The sequence below is a fragment of the Cetorhinus maximus genome, chromosome 30 (assembly GCF_964194155.1).
Source record: "Cetorhinus maximus chromosome 30, sCetMax3.hap1.1, whole genome shotgun sequence".
NCBI classification, from domain to species: Eukaryota; Metazoa; Chordata; class Chondrichthyes; order Lamniformes; family Cetorhinidae; genus Cetorhinus; species Cetorhinus maximus.
In genome coordinates, this window is record NC_135908.1 from 5,491,185 (window position 1) to 5,516,324 (window position 25,140).

At 44.0% G+C, this 25,140-nt stretch overlaps 1 protein-coding gene across 5 annotated transcripts in view; it reads left to right on the forward strand.

Moving 5' to 3' along the window:
* Positions 1-25,140, forward strand: part of pstpip1a (proline-serine-threonine phosphatase interacting protein 1a) — a 74,013-nt gene that overhangs the window by 41,659 nt on the left and 7,214 nt on the right. For 2 of the 5 annotated variants that reach the window (XM_078532319.1, XM_078532320.1), the window contains exons 4-13: positions 4,484-4,518; positions 5,691-5,797; positions 9,252-9,314; positions 10,576-10,674; positions 12,129-12,174; positions 17,029-17,108; positions 17,981-18,079; positions 19,283-19,379; positions 21,463-21,553; positions 22,625-22,657. In XM_078532319.1, the coding sequence (XP_078388445.1) occupies positions 4,484-4,518; positions 5,691-5,797; positions 9,252-9,314; positions 10,576-10,674; positions 12,129-12,174; positions 17,029-17,108; positions 17,981-18,079; positions 19,283-19,379; positions 21,463-21,553; positions 22,625-22,657 (750 nt within the window). The other 3 variants (XM_078532321.1, XM_078532322.1, XM_078532324.1) reach the window with 2 other exon arrangements.

The following is a 25,140-nucleotide window of genomic DNA, read 5'->3' on the forward strand; positions in this document are numbered from 1 at the left end:
GGGATGACTTGATTGAAGTATACAAAATCCTGAACAGCCTGGACAAGGTGGACATGGAAAGGATGTTTCCTCTTGTGGGTGAGTCCAGAACTAGGGGGTACTGTTTTAAAATTAGGGGTCGCCCTTTTAAAACCGAGATGGGGAGAAATTTTTTCTCTCCGAGGGTTGTGCGACTTTGGAACCCTCTGCCTCAGAAGGTGGTGGAGGCGGGGTCACTGAATATTTTAAGGCAGAGGGAGATAGATTCTTGTTAGGCAAGGGAATCAAAGGTTATCGGGGTTAGATGGGAATGTAGAAATTGAAACAAGATCATTAGCCATGATCTTATTGAATGGCAGAGCAGGCTCGAGAGGCTGAATGGTTTACTCCTGCTCCTATTTCTTGTGTAATGACTGAGCCTCCACAATTGTTTCTATGCATGATTGCACTTGTACTGGGTGCAATGTCCATTTTAGGATTGAGCTAGTTTATTTGGTTAGGGAGAGGATGATAGGGGAATTCTACCCAGCTGATGCATGATTCCTGTTGGACTGTGTCATCGTCAGTGATTTGGGATCATAATGAGATAATTGCAATAATGCAAGCAGTTCCGAGAAGGTCGACTCAACTGAGTTGTGGGCTGACGGGGTTGTTTTATGAGAGAGGGTTGAGTAGGTTGGGCCTGTACTCATTGGAGTTTAGAAGAATGAGAGGTGGTCTTATTGAAGCATAAAAGATTCTGAGAGGGGTTTGACAGGGTGGATGCTGAGAGGATGTTCCCCCTTGTGGTGGAATCCAGAACCAGGAGGCACAGTTTCAAAATAAGCAGTTGTCCATTTAAGACCAATTTTTTTTTTTAAGGATGAATTTCTTCTCTGGGTGTCATTGGTGTGTGGAATTCTCTTCCCAAGTGAGCAGTGGAGGCTGGGTCATTGAATATATTCAAGGCTGAGTTGGCCAGATCTTTGATCTACAAGGGAATCCATGGTTATGGGGGAAGGGTGGTGTTGGAGGGGGTGGTGGGGACCAAGTAGGAAAGTGGAGTTAAGGCCACCATCAGATCAGCCAGAACTTATTGAATGGCAGAGCAGGCTTGAAGGGCTGAATAGCCCACTCCTCCTATTTCTTATAATTTTATGATCTTAATCTGTCATATGAAGCCACCTTCTGCTCCCCCACACAGTCCAGGTGTCACTGCGATGTCCATCTCTGGCTTTCCCTGCTTGGTTTTTTCACTTGTTTCAGGTTGCCATCTTGAAACAAATTGGGATCATAGCGTATTAATCCATTCCCTATTTGACATCTAATGTAAGCACAGACTGATCCTATGACAGTCCAGAAACACAAGCTTCCAAAATAAGGGTCCAGAGAGCCCAGTCAGTCCCCAAGGACACGAAACATCTGTCCATCTTTGATTAGATTTCGGTGATTTGTTAACTCACCAACCCATTCTGCATACATGATAAATAAAAGTTTTTTTGCAATATGATAGCCCCGTTTATTGTGGATTGTTGACGCTCTCATTTTGGAATTTGCAGTCCGAGTCCCCAATATTTGGAGGGATTCCTGGGAGACAGTCAGTGTTTGGAGGAATCCCATCCCACAGGGAGATTGCTTCCAATGTAATATTCAGCGGGGAAGCAAACTTGCCCACAAGATCAAAAGTCAGAAATGAGGAAGCTTTGCAGCATCTGGCTATGTGCTGGCTGTTTTCAAATGACACTGTTTTGCAATGTTTTTTTAAACCTGCGAAATTGAAACCAGCTATCTGTCTCCTAGTTCCAGCAGAATGAGTAGTTAACTCTCCTAGCGAGAGCTGAAGTTAACAAAACAATCCAAGCATGATTAATCCTTCCTAACGTTTCATATTTTCTTAACCAAAATTCAAAGTCTGAATAATTGTGGTACTCTAAAGCACAATATCTGGCTGTGTTTGTAGAGTATTCTCCTCTCTTCTCCCCTCATACCTAGTGCCTTTTTAAAAATTATTCTTTCATGGGCTGCGGGCGTCGCTGGCTGGGCCCAGCATTTATTGCCCATCCCTAGTTGCCCTTGAGAAGGTGGTGGTGAGCTGCCTTCTTGAACCGCTGCAGTCCATGTGGTGTAGGAACGCCCACAGTGCTGTTAGGGAGGAAGGTCCAGGATTTTGACCCAGCAACAGTGAAGGAACGGCCGATTATATTTCCAAGTCAGGGTGGTGAGGGGCTTGGAGGGGAACTTCCAGGTGGTGGTGTTCCCATCTATCTGCTGCCCTTGTCCTTCTAGGTGGTAGTGGTCGTGGGTTTGGAAGATGCATATGAGACAGACAAAGCGCGTGCTTGTGTGTTTCCATAGCTGGTTGTAATTTCCTTGGAACAGGCCGCTAGCCTGTTGCCAAAGGCTGTAGCTTGAGGGATGCCACTCCACGTCAAGCATAGCTGACCATGAAACTCTCCCACTCTTACCACCTGCCATCAGGGAGGATTTACAGGTTGATTATCAAACCTGTTTGGCCACGTTATGAACTCCCCTTCTGTGGCCGTCAAGTCCTGGAGTGGCACTTGAACCTGGAGCTTATGGCTCAAGAGGTCAGAGCCCTATCCACTGTGCTATAAGAACCTCCCTTTTATAGAAAAATCTCTCTTTTTGGGAACCTGCCTTTTATGATCTCCCAGTTAGTTGCAGGATGATTTTTTTTTAAAAAAGTAGCCTCACTGCACCAATGCTGAGTTCTTTTCCATGCTCTTCATCCTTCACACCTAGAGTGGTGAGAATGTGAGACTCTACCACAGGGACTGGATGAAGTGAATAGTATTGATGTATTTAAGGGGAGACTAGATAAGCATATCAAGGAAAAGGGAAGGATTATGTGGGGAGACAGTGACATAGCGATGATGTCACTGGACTAGCAATCCAGGCTAATGCTTTGGGGATGTGAGTTCAAATCCCACTGGTGGAATTTAAATTTGATTAATAAATCTGGAATTAAAAGTTAATTCCACGGTCACCATTACTGAGACTATCATCGAATGTTGTAAAAACCCATCTGGTTCACTAATGTCCTTTAGGGAAGGGAATCTGCCGTCCTTACCTGGTCTGGCCTACATGTTGTAACACCAGATCCACAACAATATGGTTGACTTTTAACTGCCCTCTGAAATGGCTGAGCAAGCCACTCAGTTCAAGGGCAATTAGGGATGGGCAACCAATACTGGTCTTGCCAGCGACACCCACATCCCATGAAAGAATAAAATGCTGATCGAATTAGATGAAGAAAGATGGGAGGTGACTTGTGGAGCATAAATGCCAGCATGGACTGGTTAGGCCGAATGGCCTGTTTGTGCCGTAAATTCTATGTAATTGTGGCTTCTCTGAAAGGAACTGTTTAAATTCGAGCAATTTTATTAGGATAGTTTAGAGTTGTGGTCTCTTGGCCATCTAAATGTGTTTGAGCTGCCCGAAACGGATTTAAGTTAGAACCTTAAAGGGATCAGGGAGGTGGAAAAGTTATCCCTCTCTCCCAGAGGTATCAAAAGATGGGATCAGATGAAGAAGAATCTCTGCCCATTTGATTTCTGGAACACCATCCATCTTCCCATAATAGGCTTAATGACCATTGGAACAGGCAGACAGGATTGCGCTCAACACCTCCAATGATGCAGTGCCTCAGTCTTGACCTAACAGGGAGCTTTGACAATGTGCATCAGTCCTGATGTGGTGGTCAAACCCCAAAACTTGCAACCCAGGGTTGAGTGTTACCAACTGATTCAATCTTGCATTACTAATTAGACATGCTGCATGGACAATGTTTAATCTCTGTTGACTACCATGTTCCCAAAAAGAGATTTTTTTTCTATAAAAGGAAAGGTTCCCTCTGGGGGGGAGGAGCGGGGGTGGAAAGTAGAGAGGATTTGACAATGAAACTTCATTGAAAAACTTGCTAAATAAAATGACCTTGTATTTCTGTAGCCCCTTTTACACAGTAAGACATTCCAAGGTGCTTCACAGATTGAAACATTTTAAGATCCTGAGGAGTCTTGTCAGGGTGGGTGTGGAGATGATGGTTCCTCTTGTGGGAGAATCTAAAACTAGGGGTCACTGTTTAAAAATGAGGGGTCGGCCATTTAAGACAGATGAGAATTTTTTCTGAGGGTTGTGAGTCTTTGGAACTCTTTTCCTGAGAAGGTGGTGGAAGCAGAGTCTTTAAATATTTTTTAAGGCAGAGGTGGATAGATTCTTGGTAAACAAGGGGGTGATAAATTATGGGGGGGTAAGCGGGATGCAGATTTGAGGTTACTATCAGATCAGCCATGATCTTATTAAATGGCGGAGCAGGCTCGAGGGGCCGAATGGCCTACTCCTGCTCCTTGTTCGTATGTTTGAATGTACAGGAACATTATCAGACAGAATTTGACACCGAGCCACATAAGGAGATATTAGGGCAGATGACCAAAAGCTTGGTCAAAGAGGTAGGTTTAAGGAATGTACTTTTATTGATGATGTCTCCTCTTGTTTCATTTTTCAGTACTCTACGAATAGCCTTTGACAGTCTAAAGCAACGTAAGTAGCAGATATTTGACTCTATATATGTCATATACACATTTACCTTTTACAGGATTCTCCTGATAGTAGCCATTTTTTCACCTGCAAATCATATACAAGTCCAAGTGCAATTATTTTTACTTACCACAGCTTCTCGCAACCAATTACTTCTGGGCTGCAGGGATTGTTGTCCTGATCACAAACGAGAAGGTGCCAGTTAAATTCTTGTTGAAAGAGTGTTGCCCACACCGTTTGATAACTCCACATAATGGCATGCAATCTTTTAACATCAGGAACAAACAGATGGAGCATTGGTTTAACAACCCGAATGGCACTTTTACCACTAAATGTAGTACCACCAATAAAGTCTTAGTAGCTCTCATCCTGGGTGGAGGTGTGAACCCACAACCTTCTGACCGAGCTATTCAGTACTAAGCCAAGATGCACTATAGAGTGTGATTATGAATTACAGACCAGATAATCACACACTTGTTCTATTGTCTGTATTTAATTAGCTGGTCTCAGCCTGAGATGCTTTCATGTCCTTGGTGTTTGCCATGCATAAATCATGAGCTCACTCGAGTGGGTTATGGTCTCCCTCTCTCTCTCTCTCTCTCCCTCTCTCTCCAACCATTTATCCAGTTATAAGCTTTGATAGCCCCCACCAGTAGGGATCTTCAACTCTGTTGCCATTGTTGTACAAGCAAGTTCTACCCTCTTGCCCCCAATTGTTACATTCAAACCCCTGGCTGACAATTAGTGTTTTACCATATCCTACTATCATCTGTCGTCTTTCTTTCCCTCATTTTCAATGTTTCTCCTAATTCTCTCTGGGATCCCTTTTGGTGTCAAGGAGGTTCCCCACAATGGAAATTTGGAACCAAATCGGCCCTCCAGAATGAAATTAATGGCCCGAATGGCCTTGTGCAACTGCTAAACGCGTAACACACGGGGGATCAGACCTGGACCCTTATGTTCTGTGCGGCTGAATTTGACACTGCAGCACCAACACAAACATCTCTCTACCCCATGACTCCCACCTACACAGGAAACCACTAAGCTAAAGAGCATATTTTTATACCACATGTTGTTTTGAGAAGGAAGGTTACCTACCGTTTCATTGGTGTGGCAGAAATGTAGATGGACAGAATAGTTTTAGATAAAATGCATTTTTGACTCTTTCTTTTCAGAATTGGAAAACATAGGAAATCTGCATATTCAGCTGGCAGTCATGTTAAAAGAAGAGGTAAAACGCCTGGAGGATTTCAGGGAGAGGCAGAAGGAGCATAGGAAGAAGGTAAGAATGATGAGTACGTGATAACATCAGACAAATAACATTTCTCCTTTTAATAACGGTGTTAACTACACTCTGCTTGTGGACCAGGGTGTCCCGGAGGGAAAGGTCCCTACAGAATGCTGACTCCATCCCATTCTCTCAGTTCCTTCGTCTTCATCGCATCTGTTCTGATGATGCCACTTTCCAAAACAGTGCTTCTAACATGTCTTTCTTCCTTCCTTAACCCAGGTTTCCCACCCACAGTGGTTGACAGGGCCCTCAACTGTCTCCAACCCATGCCTCTGCCCTCGCACCTTCCTCTCCCTCCCAGAAACATGATAGGGTCCCCCTTGTCCTCACTTATCACCCCACCAGCCTCCGCATTCAAAGGATCATCCTCCACTATTTCCGCCAACTCCAGCATGATGCCACCACCAAATAAATCTTCACTTGCACTTCCCTCAATTTAGTCTACTGCAATCGCCGCTCCCAATGCGGTCGTCTCTACGTTGGAGAGACCAAACGCAGACTGGGTGACCGCTTTGCGGAACACCTTCAGTCTGTCCGTAAGGATGACCCAGATGTTCCTGTCGCTTGCCATTTCAACACTCCACCCTGCTCTCATGCCCACATGTCCGGCCTTGGCCTGCTGCAATGTTCCAGTGAAGCTCAACGCAAACTGGAGGGACAGCACCTCATCTTCCGATTAGGCACTTTGCAGCCTCCCGGACTTAACATTGAGTTCAACAACTTCAGATCATGAAATCTTTCCTCCATCCCCACCCCCTTTTTCATCCCCTTTTTCTCTATATTCATTTTTATTTTTAAATTTTTTTTCCACTTAGTTTCATTATTTTTAAAATGTATTTCCATTTTCATTCATTGTTTTATCCCCTAGCCTGTTTTTGATCTTATTTTCCTACCACCGTCTCCTCCCCCAAACCCACCCCGACTAGGGCCATCTCACTTTCCAGAGTGCTTACCCTGGTCCGGCCATTATCACATTTTTGCTTTCTTAATGCCACCATTAGCACCTCCTTTAGCCAATATCACCACCATCAACAACCCTTTGACCTTTTGTTTATGACATCTTTTGCCATCTCTCCTTTGCCTCCACCTATCGCTGGCCTTCTATCCAACTCCACCACTCCCCTCAATCAGTAAATATGTCACCACATCTCTACCTCCCTTTTCGATCTGAAGAAGTCATTTGGACTTGAAACGTTATCTGTTTCTCTCTCTCTCCACAGATGCTGTCAGACCTGAGCTTTTCCAGCATTTTTTTTATTTTTGTTTCCGATTTCCAGCATCCGCAGTATTTTGCCTTTATTTAAGTATTGCAAGGTTTGTTTTTTTGTTTAAAAATCTGCACTGCCCTTCCCAGAAGCAACATTTGAAAATGTTCATTTGGTCAGCGAAGTGACCTGTACAATGTGTGGCTGTTCTTGCTGGAAAGTAACATTTGGAAAACCAATAACATTTTCCGTAACATGAAACTGAACGTTTTGCAACCTAGACCCTTGTTTCTATTCAGTGTGTGGCCTGTTTTAGGAGTGGTGAAAGTTACATTGAAGCTTTCTGCTGCCTTAGTTCTGTCTATTGTCAGGTTTTCCATATTTTCTTTAATTATTAAAGCTGCCCGAAGGCTCCATCTGTAACCGGGATTCTATTCTGTGGGCTTTTAATGATTTTCTGGTACCTTTCCCAAACAGCCCCAGACAGTGGGGCGATGGACCATTCGGGAGAACAGCAGAGTTGAAGTTGGGTCTTCTGTTCTTGGATAGATGCAGAGGCGTGCAGGGGTGGACAGAGGCACCTGAGAGGAGATGCTGAGGCAGACACAGAGACGGAAGCAAACACCTAAGATCAAGAGCTCAATCTTTTTTTTTCCCCCCCCCTCATCAGGCCCCACAGTGGCGCTCAGAACAGTAGAAAGTCCTGTCAACACACTCCCTCTCTCTCTCTCTCTCTCTCTCTGCAACATGATGGCCCACTAGCTGGGGTCTCTGAGGACTGGGACTTCAGTCTGAGTCAGCACCTGTGATATGACTTGTATGGAAAGGCAAAATAAACAGTTCCCAGTTGGAAAATTACTACAACAAATGTAGAGGGAAACATGGCCAGGTTTTGAAAGTGGCCTCTAGCGTTGATAAGAGGAGTGTGGAAACCACACCAGAAATAATGTGGTGTCTTATCTGCCCAGTCAGTTCTGTCAAAAAGAACAATGAGGAATGTTGCTTCTGCTTTTCTATAATATACACGCCTAGGGTTGTGGTAGGCCTAGAATTTGGGATGGATTTGATTGAAGACTCTCTCTCAAACGCTTTAGTACTCAGTTAATCTGAAGTGTCAGCAGCCCGCAGCTAAGGCTCTAAATCTATTAGCAGCACTTGCCTCGCTTTCCACGTCCTTCCAAGGATCACTATCAGTCAAGCTTGAAAATGATGTGTTTTAGATAGGTTCCTGATGCTCACTATTTATTTTTTTTAGTGTACGTTTACACTGCCTCCAATTGATGTGAAGTGGCTTCTACTTCCCAGAGACTGTTATAGAGCAGGGGTCCAAGCCAACTTAAAAGAGAACTACTGGAGGAGATGGTCTCGCACCATTTTGGATTTGACTCTCTATTGCTTTGTTAAACACTTGGTTTAAAAAGTGTTTGGAGTGGTCATGAGGACCGTTGAGTATCCTGAACAGTTTGCAAAATTAATTTGAGTGAATATCAATATATGAATATTCTATATGTGCTGCATAAGACTTAACTAGAACTGATTGGGAGAAGCTCTGCATGTACCTCCTTCATCATCATAACCAGGTTGGTTGTCTGCTTCTAAAGCAGCATTTGAACTCACCAACATAAATTTCCAACCGAGAGCCCCTCAAAAAATTTTGCATTCAGAATTTTTTACCAACAATTAAATTTTTTATTTAAAAAAAGAAAAAACTGCTTTGACATCTGCGTCAGACTGGGATGGTTCAACAAAAATTAATTTACTGGTTGCTTCGTTCTCAGAAGGCCTTGTGAATGGAGCAGAGTGAAGGACATGGGCACTGGAGGTGGGAGGCTGAAGGCACGTCCCTAGTATGTACATAATTGCTTTGTCCAAACATATCATGGCATCCTGTCCAAGGGATGACCAAGTTTGCTTCTCCATTTGTGGTAGTAAAGACCCACCTCCACTGCCAAAGGCTTTGACTCCCAGATTCCCTTTGGATGCTTTTATTACAGGATGTTGTTCTCACACTGCCTCCAACTCCATGATAAGCAGTGTTGGTTTGATGAGGAATTCACCGTTTTTTAAGCAGGTGAAGGAATGCATTGATGGGAAGGGGAAAGGTTTGTGTTGGCCAGGTTTGTCTAATAATTTGTGTGGTTGAAGGGTGTTTGATTCTGTCTTAAGTCCAGTGTCCTGGCAAGGTGACCTATTTTGGTTTTTCATGAGCTGTACTAATCTTGAGGCCTTCTCGCCAACAGTATGAAAGTGCCATGGATCGCGTTCAGAAGAGCAAAGTGGCATTGTACAAGAAGACACTTGACGTAAGCAAAGAATTGTGGGATGATTGACAAAAAGGAAACTGTCAAAAGCATTGCCCAAGGACCAGCAGATTTGATGTGCAAATAATTTGTGTTCAAAGCATTAACTTTTTTTTAAAAAATCAGTATTTCAAGAAAATGAATTAATAACACAATATCTTTCAAACGGGAATTGGATAAATACTTGAAGGATGGAATATTGCAGGGCTATGGGGGAAGATTAGGGGAGTGGGACTAATTGGAAAGCTTTAAGGATGGATATACTTGCCTTGGAGGTGGTACAGCGAAGGTTCACTAAATTGCTTCCTGGGATGAGAGGGTTCTCCTGTGATGAGAGACTGAGTAAACTGGGCCTATACTCTCTGGAGTTTGGATGTATGAGGTGATCTCATTGAAACATACAAGATTCTGAAAGGGCTGGACAGAGTAGATACAGAGAGATTGTTTCCCCCTGGCTGGCGAACATTAAAACATGGGGTCACAATCTCAGGATAAGGGGCCAATCATTTAGGACTGAGAGGATGAAAAATTTCTTCATGAAGTGGGTTGTGAATCTTTGGAACTCTCTACCCCAGAGGGTTGTGGATGCTCCATTGTTGGGCTTATTTATGGTTGAGACAGTGACTCGGAATAGCTTGATATGGGGAGCAAGCGGAAAAGTGGAGTTAATGGAGAATTTTGGCCATGCCGTACAGTACTGAATGGTGGAACAGCCTCAAAGGGATGGTCTACTCCTGCTCCTGTTTCTTTTCTATGTTCTAGTTCTTTTCAAAGATTGGGCAGAAAGGCCTTTTTTGTCCTGTAAGATTGTATCAGAAAGTGTTCCCTGACATTCCTTTTTAACTGAGAAATTAGTAGCCAAACCTTGAACAGCCTCCTTTCACAGTGCCTAAATAACCATTCTTTTAACGTTAACCTTGACGGTGAGTGTCAGGGAGCTATCTGGACACTGGATCATCAAGGTCGATCCTGATCCTGAGTCACGTACGTCCACGTTCAGTGGGCGATTGGTAGACGGTGATCAGGAACGAGAGCCCGCCTGAATCCCAACCAAACTGAAATCGATGAACAGCACAGACCATTCTGGTTTATGCAGCTCACCACTTGCCGAGCCATTTTGGCGGGGTACAGTGGGAAGGGTGGGGACAGAGAAGGGGAGAGGCAGCAACCTGCTCCAGTATTAATGTCAAACTGAATGATGGAATGTTATTTTCAGCCTTCCTGATGTAGCGTCTATTGATTTGGTGTTGTCTTACCTTTCCAGTCAAAGAAATACTATCAGCAGAAGTGCAAAGAAGCAGATGAGGCAGAGCAGAATGCTGAACGTCTAAACTCCATGGGAAATCAGAAGCAAATTGAAAAGGTACAAGTCAATGTAGAGAATAATGCCTTCGCTTTCCTCATTTTGTTTCTCTTTTTCTATTTTTCTTTCTTTCTTGACACTTTAATTTACTTATCCTAAAGTATCTCCCTCTTTATTGTACAGCTTATAGCCTTGTCCCCTTGCGTGACAGTTTTATGTTTTGGTACTGCTCTTGTCTTAGTTTTATTATCTGTTTGAGCTTTTAGTTTTGTTCTGCTGAGTATCTTTTATTCAGTTCTTTTCAGGCAACTATGATGTCCATTGGCTTTGTTCTGGGGTCTTTCACCATCTCGCTCGCACTCTCGCTCGCTCTTTCTCTCTCTCTCTCTCTTGTGTCCCTTTGTGCAGTATACATTTAGGCTGGTATTTTGTATCCAATGAAGGGCACAGAATGAATGGATTAAAAAAGACATGGGATTATTCCGTGTAGCCATGCAACCAGGTGTAGCACCCGAGTCCTGAATCTCAAAAATTGTTAATGCATAACCCCGAGACATAACCACATCAAAGCATCGTACCCTAGGGTTCTGGGTGTCTCTGTCTATGTTAAACACTGTGCACAGACTTGCATCACAGTTGGACTGTGCCCATGAGCTCCTTTTTGGTGCCATCTGGAAATGTTATTTTTAAACTTGTAATCCCTGTGTAGCACTGATCAGAGCCCACGTACAGATGTCAAGGTGTTGCAACTGGAGGTGGGCAAAATCTGGAGCGATGCACTTGACTGTCTTTGCTGTTAAAGCATTGTTGTGGTCTCCCTCAGTGGCTCACTTAGTGTTAGGGTTGCCAACCCTTCAGGACTGGCCTGGAGTCTCCAGGAATTGAAGATCAATCTCCAGGACACTGCTGTGTGCAACCCTGGAGTAAAATCATTGGGATATTAAAAAAGATTTTTTTTTCCTTTATTTTCTTTGAACATTTCTCTTCACCAGCTATAAAAAATATTGAAAATGGGAGAAAAAAAAGGCTGTTTGGCTGACAGTCAGGCATCATCCAATTGGATAATGAGTCTTTTTGCTTTCCAATTGGTGTAGGAAGGCAAGTCTGTCACCAGGATGGATGTGTTGGCCGACTAATGTCTGGAGTGTGGGGGCAAATCATGTGCTGGAACCTCCAGGAATACATTTAGTCACAGTTGGCAACCATACTTAGTATGTGCAGTGCTCTGTTTGAACATGAGCACCACAGACCAAAAGCAACAGCTTCCAATCCCGCCTGTGTTGGCTGAGCTGTCGATTTTTGAGGGAGGAGAATAGTTGGCCAGGATGCCTTCGCTCCTGTTTCCCATCCAGTGAGAAATGTCCCATGGCATATGTTGGGTCAGGACGTGAGAGAATGTAACTGTGCTGCCTCCTGCAGCCAAACAGCTTAAGTGAAGGGAGATTTTGGGATCCCTTGCTGATCTTGCATTTATCATGGTGCGCAATTAAGCGATACTTGTGTCTACTCCACAGAGTCAGAATAAGGCGAGGCAGTCCCGCGATGCAGTGAATGATGCAGGTATGTGCCATCTATTCCCTATAATGCAAGCCTCCACCAAGCTCTCCGGTGCTTATCTAGAGTGAGCAGGACTTCTTACACAGTGGCTGCTAGCCCAAAACTCTGCTTTATTCCCCAACAACTCCCAGTGCTGTTACCAAAACCACGTCCAAACCTCTTGCCCATCCGTCTCCCTCTATTGCCAAAGCCCTAGTCCATGCCTCCCAACACCAAGTGTGGTCCTTGTAGTATTATGCCACACCAGACCAGTTATCTCCCCATTAAGGCTCCCGATCTTGAATTCATTACTAATTTTCTATTTACAAATTCCAGCATCTAACAATTTATTTTTCTTTAAAACTTCATAATGCGAAAGGTTATATTGAAAAAGCTGAATTGGAGTTTCAGTTGGTTTACCTGCTCTTAAATACAATGGATTGCGTTTGAACCCAGCCTGCAACCTGACTTCAGTGGAATTTGATCTTTGCAGCAGTTGGGACCCATTTGGTCACTGTGCGGTTTAAAAATCGTTTGTTTTTAACCTTTCGCACCCCAACCCCCGACAACTCGACCTGACCTGTACTCTTAACAGATGTTTCCATTTGTGATCTCTTATTATAAGACTTCCTGGTGTTGTCCAGGAGTGCAGATTAAGCATGATAGCACGTTTTGGGTCTAAGTCAACGACGTGTGGTTTAAGAACAGAGTTCGGGACATGGGTTAGAGCAGAATCTTACTTGAAGCAGATTCTGTCCTTGCATCAACCCAACAGGTTTAAAATAAATAAATAAATTTCTCAGCAAAAAGCTTGAGTGCCGAACAGATTTGGAGTGGGTAGGGAACAGGGAAGGTTTTGCAGTTAACAACACTCACTTGCAGAGTTGACAATACTGGTGAAATGTTCGGCAGGATATTACCCATCAGGAGCTAATCTCAGTAACGGTGACCATTGTCGATTGGCATTAAAAACCCACCTGGTTCACCTAATGCCCTTTTTAGGGAAGGAAATCTGCCATCCTTGCCTGGCCTGGCCTACATGCAACTCGCAGCTACGTGGCTGACTCTTAGCTGCCCTTTGCAATGGCCTCACAGGCCACTCAGGTCAAGGGCAATTGGGGATGGGCAACAAATGCCGGCCTTGCCAGCGACGCTCACATCCCATGAAAGAATTTTTTTAAAAAGTCTTTTACACCTGAGAAAAGGCTTGCATTAATTCAGCGTATCTCTCAGCAATAGTCCAACGTACCTCGTGGAAAAACTAATTGCTTTGCGTTGTAACCACTTAATTAAGCAAGCAAATCGTGCAGCAAATTCCAAACATCAGCTGGATAAATCGCCCCAATTGGTGGTGTGTATTTTTTTTGGCTGAGAGGGGTATGTGTGACAAAAGACCAGGAGAGCTCCCTGCTCTTTTTAGTAAAAACACTAGGATCTCTCATTGGACACTTGAACCACCAGGACAAACTGGACCATGGTTTCACGTCTCAGTTGATGGCTGGCACTTTGACAATGAAGCTCTCCTCCAGTGCTGCACTTGACTGTCACCAAGGCTATGTGCTGAGCTCGTGGAGTTGGAGCCTTTAACCTTTAGGCTTGAAGGCAAAGGGGCCATGTTGACATTGAAGGCATGAACTTGTGCCACACTTAAGTGTAGCAAAGTTGTATTAAAATAATCTTCTATCCTCCCTATAATCACTTAGTTCCCAATCCTTACAATTTTAATAATGGGTATGTTGCATTTTTCAGGCGATTTCTGTGCCGCATTAATGTTGTTTAAAATTAGCAGATTAGTGGCTTTGTTTTAAATAGACGAGCAGAGTTTCCGTTACAATTTATGCAGTGTGATCTAAACTAAAAGTTTTCACAGATGTAGCTTTAACTAGTTACTTAACTTTCTGAACAGTATGTGCAGTATTTTGCATTGACAGGAAGTCATTTTATAATTTTCTGATAACTATAAAATGACATTCTTTTGATACCAATTCAAGGGCTAAAATTACGCACACATTTCAGCAAACTTATTTTTTTGTCTTGTACATTTTCGTTGCTATGTGGTAAGTTTAATACTTGCAGTTTAACTTGGAAGCCATTAAATTTTGCAGTGCTCCTACCTGTCTTTGTAGGCCTTGTTGTTATGGAGGTTCATGGTTGCCATGGGTGAACTTCTGTCTGTCTGGGTCAGTGGAACTTTTTTTTTGCCATAATGATGCTACCTGAAGCCAGCAAGTTAATTTAGTTAGTGCACCCCCACAAGATACAATTGGAGAATATGGTTGGACATAACTCCTGGAGATGTCACTGCGTGTCCACCTCCTTCCAATTGTCTCACCATTGGTCATTTAACATGTCCATCATCTTGACACTCCACCTTCCCATGGCCAATTGGAAAACCAAATAGACTCTCTTCAATTCCTGATTGGATGATCCTTGACTGTTAGTCAAACAGCCTGATGCCACCCACCATATCCAGTAGCTCATTAACAAGTAAAATAAGACCACAATATTTTTATTGCTGCTGTGATTCTCCTCCTAGGTTGCTTGCAGCAATGTGCTGCTGTTTAATTTATGGCATTTGTGGAGTGTTGGGTAGTGCTTGGAACTTGGAAACAGTGATAAATAGTGAAGCTGAATATATTTGAGGGGAGGGTGAGAAGAGGAACATGAAAGATGGCAGAATATCTTAAAAACCCAAATGGATTGATCACTAGTGCCCTTCAAAGAAGGGAAGCTGCAAATTGTTAGATAGCAAGGCAATAAAACGTAGGACAAGAACACAAGAAGTAAGGCCAGGAGTCGACCCCATGGCCTGTTAAGCCTGATCTGCCATTCACTGCAATCATGGCTGACCTTGGGCCTCAACTCCATTTTCCCATCTGCTCCTCATTTCACTTAATTCCATGAGAGACCAAAAATCTGTCTATCCCGGCCTTAAATGTATTCAATGATGGATCACCCACAACCCTCTGGGGCAGAGAATTCCAAAGATTCACAACCCTTTGAATGGAGTAATTTCCCCTCATCTCAGTCCTAAACGATCGGCCCCTTATCCTGAGACTGTGCCCCCGTGTTTTAGATTCCCCGACCCGCGGGAACAGTGTCTCAGCATCTACCCCCATCAAGCCCCTTCAGAATCACGTATGTTTCAATGAGATCGTGTCTCATATTCTCTGGAGGTTAGAAGAACAAGTTCAATTTACTCAGCCTCTCATCATGGGACAACCCACTCACCCCAGGGACCAATTTAGTGAACCTTTGCTGTACCACCTCCACTGCAAGTGTATCATTCCTTAAATGTGGAGACCAAAACTGCACACACTGTTCCAGACGTGGTCTCACCTAACCCTGTGCAACTCTAGCAAGATTTCTTTATTCCTGTACTCCAATCCCCTTGCAATAAAAGCTAAAGTGCCATTTGCCTTCCTAACTGGAGCCTAGACTATATAAGTTTCTATTTACAGAGATAGACATGGTTATTGGTTGGATATGCACACTTTGGTCTGTTTCAACATAGGCAAGTCCCATCACCTGAATACAGTTAACCCCCAAACTGATAGACAGTTATCCCAATGACTCTGGTTGTACATGACATGGATTACTCCAAAGGCCTCTGAAGTGACCTAATCTACCAATTGGTTGTAAGAATAATTGCTACCAAATGCAAATTCCTAAACAAAAACAGAATTACCTGGAAAAACTCAGCAGGTCTGGCAGCATCGGTGAAGAAATCAGTTAACGTTTCGAGTCCTCATTTTTATCTCTGTGCAAATTCCTAATACCACTTTCTCAGCAACTAAGAATAAATGTTATATTACAAAGTCAGCCAAAGATCAAAGGAAGAATTACTCCCCAACTCCAGTCAGAAATTATATTCAAACTCTGCTCCCAGAGGTGAAATAATGGAGGGTATAAACAGTTGTTAGGATTGGATGAAATTTTAGAATTGCAGAACATCATGCCCACACCCTTACTGCCAGTAACACCCTCTTTGTCAGTGTGTTAATTGGCTGCTTCCACCATTAGCTAACTGACAGAAAAAGGTGTAAAAGCATCTGTTTCAGTCATAAATAGACCTTGCTGCTAACTCATATTTACATTCCCTCCTGTGTATTTTTAAAATAACTAACTTGCTCACATTCGTAAGTGTGAGACGGAAGCAATGCTTTCACCTCGCACTCCGGATATTTGGCACATTCCCAACTTCCCAAGGTACAGATTTGATGTCTTTCAGCAACTCCTTCACTCCTTGGGCCAGTGTTGATGGAACAATACATCAAACCAGTGCCCTCGTCTTCAGCACAGAGCGGGATGGAATGGGAATATAAAGGCACTGATGTGTGTCATGATAGTGCAGCTATGGCATCACTAAGCTGCACTAAGTATTTCGCCCTAGTCCATGAAGGACCATAGTCATCTCTCCATTAGAAAGACAATTGGTTATATAGCTTGAGGGGCCCCACTCTGCGAGTGTTTGGGGCAAGGGGAGAAGGCAGACCTCTCAAGAACTACCTCCGTTAGTGCAGCGGATTGAACCCATGCTGCTGGTGTCTTTCTGCACCTTGCACTTAGCTGTCTAGACAACTGAGCTAAGTAATCCCCACAAAGCCTGTCCTGACTGGAGTGCGACGAGTGTTACTTTGGGCTAGATTATTATACATGAACATGGGGAATAAACAGCCACCAGCCAGAGTACACAAGCCAAATACAGAGTTCACTACCTCCACCTTAAACTAATCTTCTCCCCAAACACTCTCTCTCCCCCTCTTAAACGACACTAGTTTTGACTGATGCCCTGGGCAGTTCAATCTCTTGTGTGAAGCTGTTTCCCGTAAGTCACACAACTCAAAAACAATGAAACTTTTTGACGTTGCTTTTCAGAGCAAGTTTATCAGCAGAATGTGGAGCAGCTAGACAAGATTCGACAGGAATGGGAACAAGAACATATCAATACCTGTGAGGTACCTGCAAATACCTTTGTTCTACACACTAGTTCTCCTTTTAATGGGGAGTTCCCCTTTCAAATGTCAGTTTTTATATTGGGACTAATGCTGTCAGTGCTTTTTAAAGGATGGAACATCAACTCCACTCTTATGCTTTTCCTTTCATCAATTTCTTGAAGTTCTCACTCCTTCCATGAACCACTGGGCTCCCTCCAATAGCTTGTCCAATTGGTAATTATATTATGTTAACCCAGACCACACTCTAGAAGCTTGAGACTGTCCAGGACAAAGCAGTCTGCTTGATTGGCACCCCATCCACAAACATTCACTCCCTCCACCACCGACAGTGTGTACCATCTACAAGATGCACTGCAGGAACTCACCAAGGCTCCTTTGACAGTACCTTCCAAACCCATGACCACTACCATCTAGAACGACAAGGGTAGCAAATAGATGGTAACACCACCACCTGGAAGTTCATTCACCATCCTGACTTGGAAATATATCGGCCGTTCCTTCACTGTCGCTGGGTCAAAATCCTGGAACTCCCTTCCTAACAGCACTGTGGGTTTGCCCACACCACATGGACTGCAGAAGTTCAGGAAGGCAGCTCACCACCTTCTCAAGGGTCAACTAGGGATGGGCAATAAATGCTGGCCCAGCCAGCGAAGCCCACATCCCATGAATGAACATTTTTTTAAAAAACTGTGCTGATGCTGGACTGGTTTGAATTCAGTGAGTGCTGACTGCCTCTTGGATTCTTGAACCCAGGTTGTGATGCTTTGGTACTAATCTTTTGGAGATGCTCGGATAAACGTTTGGGAGATAAATGTCATGGTGGTTCACTTGCCGTGGCTCGCTCTTGACTAACTTTTCCCGTTTGGCTTCAGATGTTTCACCTGCAGGAGTGTGATAGAATCAACAATCTGAGGAATGCACTGTGGACGCACTGCAACCAACTCTCTCAGCAATGTGTGAAGGACGATGAGGTATTGTGGTTAATGATGAATGTGCCAGCTGACTCTGAACCCTGATGTAACTCCGTAAAATTAATCCTTGGGGGAAGATTGTGGTGTAGTGGTAATTGGACTAGTAACCCAGAGTCCTGGGCTAACGCTCTGGGTACAGGGGTTCAAATCCCATCACGGCAGCTGGTGGAATTTAAATTCAATGAATAAAGCAGGAATTGAAAGCCAGTCTGTGATGGTGACCATGACAAGTATCATCGATTGTCATTAAAACCCATCTGGTTCACTAGTGCCCTTTTAGGGAAGGAAATCTGCCGTCCTTACCGGGTCTGGCCTACATGTGACTCCAGACCCACAGCAATGGGGTTGACTCTCAACTGCCCTCTGGAATGACACTCAGTTCAATTTAGGGATCAGCAACAAATGCTGGCCCTGGCAGCAGTGCCCACATTTTCATGAAAGGGTTTTAAAAATTTCTCAGATTTTTAGTTTTCTTAACCTGTCCCCTTCTCTCTAGCAGCCAGGTCCGAGTAGCTCTCTGGTAACTTGACCAAGTGTTCAATCCTCCAAGGGCTTTATATTCTCTCCACCTTCTCTGAAGATGCTGGGACAAGCCCCAGAGACCCCCTTCTGCTTGGCGGCCTTTATTGTAACATCTGGACAATCTGCGCTTGCAGCAATTCGACTGTGGGAGGCTGCCAGAGCCCAAACACAATCCTGTCTCGTGTAGAATTTACAGCACAGAATCTGGGCCCAATTGGCCCACTTTTTATGGTCCATACAAGCCTCCTCACATTTTTCCTTTTTTAATCTTCTCTCATCAACATCCCCTCCTATGCCTTTCTCCCTCATTCACTTATCCATAAATGAAGTCTTCAACTGATGCCTGTATCGATATACAGACACTTGCCAAATTAAGTCATTGACAAGCAATTGGGAATGAGAGTGGGACCTTCTGACAGATATTCCCCTCTTTTTACCTTTTGCATTTGGATAGCACCTTTAATGACCTCAAAGCACTTTACAGCCAATGAAGTACCTTTTCTTGAAGCCTGGTCGGTGTTGTAGTGGCTGAGCGATATCTAACTCCACACAGACTGGGATCTTTCTGTCCTTTTTGTGGCTATTTACTTGCGTGTTCATGGAGCAAGCTGGTGTTATTTCTGATATGTGAAATGTTATTGCACAGTGAGCTTTTAAACCACCTTTTTAACCTCACTACAGCTGTACGAAGAGACTCGGAAGGTTTTGGAGATGTGTGACATTGATGCCGATATGGACTGTTTCATTCAGAAGAAAATGACGGGACTGAATCCACCCGGTAAGACTCTGCTGCCTTCTCCGACTCCATCCCCGAAGAGAGCTGACCTGTTGATTTTTTGGAGGGCTTCAAGGATATGCACACAAACAATCTGAGGGATTTAACCAGGGGACTTATTCAGTGCTTCTCTCCCTCCTCCCTTCCCCACCACCCTGGTGCTGGAGAGAAATGGAGAGCTGTTGGTCAATCTGATTGTCTGGTAGCTCAAAACAATGTGGGGCTCCCTCTGAATGAGGAATGGAAATCCCGTCTTATGCCAAATCGAGGCTCGTTAGGGCGTAAAATGGCCACGGGGTTGTCGGAATCGGCGGGGGGGTGTTCCGAGCACCCGCCATCCTTAAAAATTTGAGGCCTGAGTGTCCGATGTTTATTCAGGAAGGGATTAGAAGCGGTGCCTACTTGATGTGCCGGCTGGGAAATTGTGACTTTCCATCTACTGTGAATCGTGGCGACATGACAACCCCCGTTTTCTGGCCCCAAAAATCAAGTTGTTTTTTGCATACTTGACGTAACAGTTGACTTATCAACCCCCTCCTCCCACCTCTGTTTTTCAGCTATGACGTGCCACCCTTGCTTTAGTGGTCAGCGTCAATTATTCACCCCACGAATGGATGGCACCTTTTTTATAACTGGGCACAGGGGATCAAGCGGGCGAAACGGGTTGTGTGGTGAAGATGGCAGGGGGTGTTTTAAGGCGTACCCGCTTTAAGTCAGACACTGACGACATTTCAAAATGGTGACCACCCCCCCACACCCCCCCCCCCCGTACGACAATTCACTCACGTGCTTGACGTATAAATCAGCAATAAAAGCAAAAAACTGCAGAGATGCTGGAAATCCAAAACAAACACCTGGAAAAACTCAGCAGGTCTGGCAGCCTTAGTGGAGGAGAGCGCAGTTGACGTTTCGAGTCCTCATGACCCTTCAAGGGTCATGAGGACTCGAAACGTCAACTGTGCTCCCTTGGGTCATGAGGACTCGAAACGTCAACTGTGCTCCCTTGGGTCATGAGGACTCGAAACGTCAACTGTGCTGTCCTCCACCGATGCTGCCAGACCTGCTGAGTTTTTCCAGGTGTTTCTGTTTTTGTGTTGTATAAATCAGCCCCTGTTTTTGGAGGGGTTTTTCGAGGCTTCAAAGGTTGACTTGAATGCCAGCGTTTTACAATTTTTATAGTTAATGGATGGAAAATGTGAGGCTCTGGTCCTTCGTTCCACTTTTTTGAAGCAAATCTCCTTTCCTGCAGAATAGGAACGTCCTGCAAGGCCTTTAGGAAATTGGGACGTTATATTGCCAGCGTGTATCGGGTAAAATTGTGCAAATCTCTGTGTGATTGTCTGTTTTTTATTCTTTCGTGGGATGTGAGGGTCGCTCTCCAGGACAGGTCATTTTGTTTCCTTATGATGCGCAATGCAATTCATGTTACGAGAGTTTAACAAATGGGTTTCTGATTCTGAATTCACTCCTGGGGTGACAGTGGCGCAGGGGTATTGTCACTGGACTGTTAAAACCCAGAGACCTCAGGGTAATGCTCTGGGGGACCTGGGTTCGAATCCCACCACAGCACTTCAGTAAAAGATTGGAATTAAAATGATGACCATTGTCAATTGTAAAAACCCACCTGGTTCGCTGAGGGAAGGGAATCTGCCACCCTTACCTACATGTGACTCAGGCCCACAGCAATGTGGTTGACATAAGTTCAGGGTGAGGGGCAGGAGGTTTAGAGGGGATGTGAGGAAAAAGCTTTTTACCCAGAGGGTGGTGATGGTCTGGAATGCGCTGCCTGGGAGGGTGGTGGAGGTGGGTTGCCTCACATCCTTTAAAAAGTACCTGGATGAGCACTTGGCACGTCATAACATTCAAGGCTATGGGCCAAGTGCTGGTAAATGGGATTAGGTAGGTAGGTGCAGGTGTTTCTCTCCTGTCGGTGTAGACTCGATGGGCCGAAGGGCCTCTTCTGCACTGTGAGATTCTGTGACTCTTAAATGCCCTCTGAACAAGGGCATTTAGGGATGGGCAATAACGCCCACATCCAGTGAATTAATTTTTTTTAAAAATCACTCCTGTGTCTCTCCCTTCACAGCTCCCATACAGTATGAGAATTATTACGACAAGTTACCTACCACAGAAAGTCGCACTGTGGCCTCTTCCAGGAATGGAGGGATGATGAAAAGGTAAATGGCGTGAGCATGGTTTAAAATTTCTCCAGCTGTGCCCATTAGATTTTGCACTTCAGATCAGAATTTTCCTGTGCGTAGGAATCCAGGGAACCCAAGTCGTGACCAAGCCAGAAACAAATTTCTTACTTTCTCAACAGGAATTTGACTCAGGTGATCAGCTGTTCCAAATATTGGGATAAGAGTTATTTGAGAATGTAGAAAAGTATTGCTGAGTAAGAGACGTGTTGAAGCTTTTCAGCTTGCACTCAGCAGGACTCTTCTCATGCAGTATAAATTGTTGTTTGCTCCTTGTCTTGGTATTCTTGGGATGTGTCCTGATGAGTGCAAGACGAAAAGCTTTGACATGTCCCTTTTCTTTCAGCAATACTCACTCCAGTTCTGTCTTACCAAACGACAATGTAGAAGAGCCTCAAACACCAGCAAGAGTTTTTGGGATTGAGGTTCAGAGAGACATGGGCGAGTTGGGACTTTGGGTCTGAGAGACAAGGTGGGGGAATTGGATGTTTGAGAGACCGGGGCGAATCGAATTGCCAGCAATCCTCTGAATACTAAAGTTCTTAAATTTTAAAAAAAAACCTATCCTCATACAGGGTAAAAACTCAGGCAACCCAAATAAGAATAATCAACTACTTTAAAACCTCCGCTGGGATATAGTTTGATTTTTGTGTGACATTGTAGCATGCATGACAGCAAGTTGACATCTCTGACCATTTTGTATTTCTATTCCCTGTTAAAGGTGCTATATAAATGCAAGGGGCTGGACATGAGTTGCAGTGTGATTTATGGGGGTGCGTGGGGCAGGGGGGACAAACAGAAGTTTCCATTTTAATGAGTGTAACATTCGATTTAACTTTCTAGGTCGCTGGATTGGACACATGTAGAGTGTGTTCCCTTTGAATGTATACAGCCTTTAACAGAATACCCATCACCTCCACAAGGAAAGACACGAGGGGGCTTATCAAACACCATAACGAGTTTCTTTTTAATGTTGCCATTCATGATCTTGTCCCATGCTTCTGGCCGTGTTTGTCATTAACCTCCATGTTTCCATATTTTGTGTTTCAGATACTTTCCTAATTTTTTGCATTTACCCAACAGGTATATCTAATAAATTAACTGTTAGTTGACGCATTTGTGTGTGTGTGTGTGTGTCTAGCACTGTGTGCAGACTGTGCCTTTAAACATGGCAGCAATTAACACCTCTGCTTTGCAATAGCTGATTAACACTAAGCGATCATTCATATTATCATGAGGCATTCTAAAGAGCGTTGAGCATTGTATGTTGGCGTCAGTCGGATTTTCCACCATTAGCTCTAGAAGCGCAGGTCCTGAGCATCTAACAGCCGCTGCAATGTGAATGTGAGCCCTGCTAAATTTGCTGAATGGTATTCTGCAGGTTGGAGCCAGAACAAATTTTTCCCAATGGAGGGGCACACAACCCTTAACAGCAGCTAACACAACTGTCAATGTGCAAACAGACCAAACTTGAAATAGCTGAAGAAGCTGGTAAACTAAACTTGCAGGCCGCCTGGCAACCACCATGTACAAGCCCTGGTTGAGGGTGGTGAAAATAAAATCAGCAGCGGCTCCTGCCCCTGGTTGCTGTCAGTGGTCTTTCCTGGCATGTGTGTGCGTGTGGATGTCAGGTGAAGTGGGGAATGCTAGCGTAACGGTGATGTCACTGGACTAGTAATCCAGAAACCTGGATTGGTACATGAGTTCAAATCCCATTGCAGCAGATGGGGAATTTTAAATTCAATGACTTAATTAATCTGGGATTAAAAAGCAAGTGTCAACAATGGTGACCTATGGAATGACTAGATTGTCGCAAAACCCCATCTGGTTCATTTGATGTCCCTTTTTTAGGGAAGGAAATCTGCCACCCTTACCCGGTCTGGCCTACATGTGAGTCTAGATCCACAGTATTGAGGCTGACTATTAACTGAAGTGGCCGCGCAAGCCACTCCACTGTATCAGTTAATTTTGGATGGGCGTTTATTCCTTCCAATGATGGCCACATCCTATGAATGAATAAAAAGTAAAGTATTGCAGATGCTGGAGATCTGAAATTAAAACAGAAAATGCTGGGAACTCTCACCTGTGGAAGGAGGACGGGAGGATGATTATGGCACAGCTGGTGGAAAAGGCTGAGTTCAAATTCCAGAGGGAATCTTGAAATAACTGTCATAACCCATCTTTGCAATTGGTATGTTTCGAGATGCAGGCTTTGAATTCAGTGGTAACAAGAGTCTCGAGAGGCTTTTTATAAAACTAAGTTAAACATTTATTAATACAAAGATTGTAAACACATACATATGTTTACAAAATTACTACTATAATTACAAAACTCCCCTAATTAATCTGACTCTCAATTACACCCCTGGTAAGGCAACAGTAAATCTCTCAGATTTTACAGACACCTGGCAAAGCACATACTGGACAGTCACATTCAAAATGAGTTTCTTTCAGCTCTGGGTCCTTGCACACAGACTTTAGGCTTACAGGCTGGAGGCTTTTCACACTTGCTGGATCTTAAAATGCCTCTACCTTACACACAATCTCCTTTTATACATGTCTTTCTCTTTGAATGTAAATTTCCCTTTGTATCACTCGGCTTTTAACTTTACCTCTTATAACAATAACATCCTTTCATCCCACCAATTTTATTAGTAAGCAAAAAAAAATAAGCGTCTCTCTTGGCATCTTCTAGCTAGGTGTAAGATTTCACACAATCTGGAATGGTTTCTTTTAACAAATGCAAATTTACACTTTCCCTTCGGCCCTCAACTTTTTATCTAATTAACATCTCAAAACGACTATACATTAAAGCACCCAGACTAGCTGGATTTAACACACACACACACACACACACGTAGACACAGACTACTAGAACTCTATTTTAAAATAATTTCCAATAACAACGTTATATCTCCTGGCAAGGATTATCACTTCTGACGTAAGGTCATCAACGTGAAAACGTTAACCCTACTTTGCTCTCTGCACAAAGGAACGAGTCGGGTTCTGATGTCCCCGCTGCTTCTATATTGCTTCACTGCTTGCTACCAGCCAACAGTCCCTGATGCAGAGAGCCTGGTGCAACCTTCAGCAACGCCCCTCCCCAACTGGCTAAGGGCAGTGTCTGAGAAGTGCCTTATCTCGGACCCACTGACCACCCACTGGTCAAGCGCTGCTACTGCCCACGGGAGACCCTGGGAGCAGGCAACCTAAAATCCACTTTGGGGATCGTCAGATTTACTCCTTTGCACTTTGTGCTGGGTGTAGATGTTGTGAGAGAGTGTTGGTTATGATGCACCATGTTCTACACTGAAGGAATATACACAAGGACTAGGAGCAGGAGTAAACCATTCAGCTCCTCGAGCCTGCTCCGCCATTCAGTAAGATCTTGGCTAGGCTGACTGTAGCTTTTACTTTCCTGTCTGTCCCCTATACCCTTTGTCAATTAACAATCTATCTAACCCAACCTTTAAATACTTAAAAGACCCCACCTCTGCCAGTCTCTGGGGGAGAGAGTTCCACAGACTCCTGATCCTCAGAGAAAAAAAACTCTCGTCTCCGTCTTA